General features: G+C 38.1%; 1 protein-coding gene across 1 annotated transcript; it reads left to right on the forward strand.

Moving 5' to 3' along the window:
• Window positions 1-1,036: 1,036 nt before the first annotated feature.
• Window positions 1,037-2,009, forward strand: LOC108973681. Its single transcript, XM_018941088.1, has 2 exons — window positions 1,037-1,194; window positions 1,250-2,009. Exons 1-2 carry the CDS (start codon window positions 1,143-1,145, stop codon window positions 1,747-1,749), a joined length of 552 nt encoding a protein of 183 aa, XP_018796633.1. The 5' UTR covers window positions 1,037-1,142; the 3' UTR covers window positions 1,750-2,009.
• Window positions 2,010-5,253: the final 3,244 nt, after the last annotated feature.

Below are 5,253 nucleotides of genomic sequence, written 5' to 3' on the forward strand. Positions count from 1 at the left end.
CCACCGTATTCCCCAGATCTGGATCCCTGTGACTTTTTCTTGTTCCCTAAACTGAAGAGGCCGATGAAAGGACGACGTTACACTTCTCTTGACGAGATAAAGGCGGCATCGAAGGAGGAGCTGAAGAARAWAAAAAAAAAAATTTTTTTTGAAGTGCTTCGAATATTGGAAAAACCGATGGCACAAGCGAAATTACTTTGAAGGGGACAAAATAGATATTCATGAATAAATAAATAATTTTTGAAAAAACCCAAAATTCGCGATACTTTTTTAACACACCTCGTATATTAATGTACAAGAGGACACCTCTTATTTTAAAATTACTATCCCACTCTATACTCTTCTCTACTCTGACTATTTAGGAGTTTGTTACTTTCAAAGAATTTAGGATTTTGATTTCGAATATTATAATATTTAATAATATCTTTATTTTTTAAGATATCAGTCTTTAAGCATATGGTCCAATCTTCTTTGAATATATAGTAAGTACATACATATACATATACTTATATAGTAAATGTACAGATATGTGTCTACGTACGAGTAAAACTTTTCTGCACTTAGTTAACGATGAGGTGAATAGACATCGTATAGCGAAAGAGTCATCAATAAGATCTGTTCTTCACTCAATCTCCCACAATCGCACTGGCCTACGAACGGTACTTTCTTTCGATATAATGATCATTGTCATATGCTTTGCGCATGCCGCAGCTAACTCTTTTGAAGTCATTCCAGCCCTTAAGGCAATTCTTTGACGCTGTCTTTGCGCTTGCGGGGAGTATTAAGTGGCGCGTGAGCACTTTCGTTAACGAACATTCAAACGAAAAAGTACTGGCTTGTAATTATGACAATGAAATAAATAAAAATTGTACGCAAGAATTTAACACTCTGCAAATAAACCGTTAGAAAATTTCGATTTTTTTACAAAATTTGCATATCATTTTGGCCTACAAAATAATTTCACCGTAAACTGAGGCCGCATCGATTTTGGTATAAAACCTTTGGTGGATAAGCAGACATCAAACAGTAGCACAGCTGGTGTAGTGCTGTCAAAAGTGTTGACAAGTCAGTGCGGCGGACTGTTGTTGAAAAGGACAATAATATTAAATTGAACGGTGAAAATAAAGCGAGTGTGTCCAAAAATGTTGCTGAAGCTAGTCTGTGTAATCGCATTGACACACACATTGGTGTCAGGTAAATTAACCTTATACATAATCGAAAGTTGGCTAAATGATAACCTAAATTCCAGCTGCGCCCAAGAAGAAAGCATCGGAGGAGCACGTTGCTGCGCTATTTGTTAAGGACACTGGCAATGGTGAGCTGCGCTTCTTGACCGGCACCAGCAACGTCAACCAGTTGATCACACAAGGACAGGATTTTCTGGAACAACTCCGCCCAAATAGCGGTTCCAATAATATACAACCAATTTATATAGATTTGAATGGTGGCGTTCAGACTACATCACCGACTATCAGTACTAGTAGTACTGGTAGTGGTGGCAATGGTGGTGCTATAGGTGCTGTTGCTACTAATGCTTCACCAGTTGCGGATCTATTACCGCAAATTGTGGGTCAGGCTGTGGCGGGTGGTAACACATCTCCAACAACTACTACAACAGCAGGAGGAAGGCGTCGCATAATAAGACGTGGCAACAAACGTCGTCAAGGCAATCGTCGCCGTAATCGCCGTCGCCCTGCTAAGAGAAATCAGGGTGCCAAAGTGGTGGTATTGCGGCCACAACAGGGTTAACTCAAGCTGTAAAACTCAATTTTAAAGACAAAAAGCGCGTCGTATAAATACTCTACAAAAGGAACAATAAATTCTATAATTTACTAAAATTGAAAGAAAATATTTTATTAAAATTCTCTATCTAAAATCTAAAAGTTTGGTGCTAGTTGAAAGTGTAACAGCGAAAACTTCATATCTTTAAGAAAGTACATCGCGTTTTCAGTAATTCGGTAAAATGAAAATACGGCGTAAGAAAAATTAAATTTTATTTTTTCACCACATTTTGTCTCTCTTTTGCAAGACTGAGGTTGGAACACTTCAACAGTCGCTTCGGCGAAGCAGGTACTTCAGCTATGACGGACATTAGCGGCTTCAACGTCGATTCATGAGGATCTTTATGATCAGTTTTATATGCATTGTGGGTGTCACTACGACCCGTCGTTATATGCAGTTCAAGTGAGAACCCTATTAGGATCGCCCATTTCACTTAACCTATGATATTCTAAGCCTTCTGGTGAAAATTTCTGCTCTTTCCCTTGTTAGATCTCAAAACTTAGCGGATGCATATAAGATAAACAGATACAAACCATAAGAAACCCATGTTCTTGCTCTGGCCTTATTTGAAAGTATTATGGCTTCAGGTGACATGTAACGGGTGACGCTTTAAAAATATTTATTTCAATAGATTTTTTTGGACAGATCACGCTTGAGCCATCTGAGACGTAGCCGTGGCCAAAATTTTAAAGAGATAATAAATGCCAAATAATGTTTTAAACATTCCCCGTTAAATAGTTTGTGTGTCTTTTCTTTAAAATAGTATGGTACCTAAAAATGGATCGCTTTTTGTAAATACAAATAATTGACTTTCATCTCTTTCGCACTGAGTATTAACTGTTTCTGGTTTTTAAGATTTTAAAGGTATATCGAAATGTAGGACACTCGAGATTTCATCTGAGCTCTTGTACAGGTCATTTTCATACAGATCATTTTCATACAAAGAGCTACTAATTTGTCCGAACCGCCGATATCGGACCACTAGAGCATTAGCTGTCATACAAACTGGACGATCGAAACAAGTACTTGTGTAAAAAGCTTTTTCATCTGACAAGACATCTTCACAATACTCAATTTCCATTTTATTTAACGGAATGTTGACCGGCTGCTTTTGGTTAGATATAGAAAGTAGGCATTGCTTGCGGAGTTAAGCGCTGCTAGAGAATTGCATTCATACCTCTGTACATAACTACTTAAATACCTTTACTTAGTGTCCAATAATCAAGGTCACAAAACTTAGCTTGACAACGAAATAGCTGAATATTTATTATTGTAAAGGGTAATTATTTCATGGTAAAGACATTTTAAGGTAATTAATACATCAGAGATAAATAGTGGAATTAGCTGGTAAATCGGTGGAAAGGTTGAATGCATGTAGCTCACTCAAGCGAATTACTAGCAGCTTAGTCTCCTCAGTCATCATCACCAGCAGCTGTGCTATTGTTGCAAATATGTGGTTTTCCCACATATTTCCTTTGCGAAATAAGCGATAAGCCTGGAATGTTGTTGGTAATTATTGAAAATTTTTGCGCTAGGCGTTAGAAGTTTATGACAAAGTTGCCACGTGATAACTTCTAGCCGAATAGCATAAGTATTTTATATTAACTGTGAGGAATAGGAACCGAATAACACTCTAACATTAAATGTAGTGTAAAATTGGTGAATTGAGAAACAATTGATGAAAGTTTTGTGTTATAATTGTTGACTGATTCTGTGTGTAGCACCAACCATATTGTAAGATCTCATTTGACCAACTGTAAAAGCTGGTCCTTTGTAGCTCCTAATTCTTCTAGAAATGTATCACCTTACCCTTATAGATCGACGAATCGGTTTGGCTTTCCACAGATTTGTTAAAGCGGCCAATTCCAGCTGCTTCTGTAAGTTCATCAAAGGTGTGTCTATCGAAATGTTTCAACTTAGATCTTGCAATGGCTGGTGAAGTAATGTCAGCTTTACTTTAAAATTCTTATACATATATATTTATAATCCCGAAATACCCTCTGTATGGTACATAACTGCCACTGCTGATTTCTCTATAAAAGGTATCGAAGTTCGTTAATGTATGGCAAGACAGACTCTACCTACAATTTATATAAACTAAAAGACTCTTTAGTGCACTACTCAACAAGGACGAAGATCAAGAGAAAATATTGCCTAATCCGACTATCTCAGGCTGCTTTCTTCTTTTAATTGGTAGGATTTTTTATAAGCGGGTCCCTCCTTGGGGAGGGATGTTTTGCCTTTTCACTTCACCTCGCCGCATACGCATGTTTTTGACTACCCAGAGGATACTTGGTCTAAGACCGAAAGTCGTGTGCTGCATGAACCATATGTAAAATAATTCTTTCTGGCCACTACGAAATGAGTAGTGATCAGAGAACTTTCCTCACTTGCGTGAGCTTCTACCTATAGTTTCATTCTTCACTCCTTATTCCCGCTTTGCTATATGTATGGTGCAGAGGCATGGATGATGAGTCAACGTTACGAGTTTTCGAGAGAAAAGTTCTGCGAAAGATTTATGGTCCTTTGCGCATTGATGAACTGTACCAGTTATACGACGACATTCACGTAGTTAAGAGACAGCGGCTACGGGGAAAGCAGAGGAAGGTTAAGACCTGCACTCCGTTGAAAAGACTAGGTGGAGAAAGTCCTGACTACACTTGGAATCTCAAATTGGCGTCAAGCAGCGGGAAGGAAAAACGCTTGGCGCGATGTTGTAAAGTGGGCTCTTCAATCCACCTCGGCTAAAACCGCGTAAAGAAGAAGAAGCATCCGACTGTCAGTTAGCGACACAGTGACGAAATGTACAGAAATACTTTTTTTGTTAAAATTTATAGCAAACAACTTGAAATTTTTCCGTTCGTTTACTTGGTGACAGGAATATCAGAGAGAACTACAGAGTTGGCAAAGTTCGAATTTCTTGAATAATTCAAAGTCGAGATTATATAACAGATCCCCAGTAACATAGTCGAGACACTACCTCTCTGCAACCGTTCTTTCTTTCATACATTGTACCATTGTATTGTGGTATACGTAAGATTTAAACAAGAGTGAGTTGGCAACCTTTTCGCGAAATTCCAAGTTGATGCCATAATTATTAAAACATTATAGAACAAGCCGCTGTTGTGCGTGGTCCGTCACCGGCGCCGTCGTGTTCCGCATTTTTTCACTTTTCCATTTAAGTATTTGTTGTTAAGTCCGCGCATTGATTTGAAGTATCGATTACCGCACAAACATATATACCTACGAATAATGTAGCAAAATCAGCTGAGAAGTGTATTAAATTTCTTTCCTGCACACTTTTATGGTCTTTGCAACAGGCAATCAAAATCAAATGCTTCGAGCAAAGTGTTGGCAGCGCGTCAATGGCATTTATGAGTTGGTTGACACTAATCAAACTCAGCAACCGCACAACGGCCAGTCAAGTAATCAACTTTTTACTTCTAATGTCGTAAAGTAAATTTTGTTATG

This window comes from Bactrocera latifrons, unplaced genomic scaffold (assembly GCF_001853355.1).
Source record: "Bactrocera latifrons isolate USDA-ARS-PBARC rearing strain unplaced genomic scaffold, ASM185335v1 scaffold_5, whole genome shotgun sequence".
Taxonomy (NCBI): Eukaryota; Metazoa; Arthropoda; class Insecta; order Diptera; family Tephritidae; genus Bactrocera; species Bactrocera latifrons.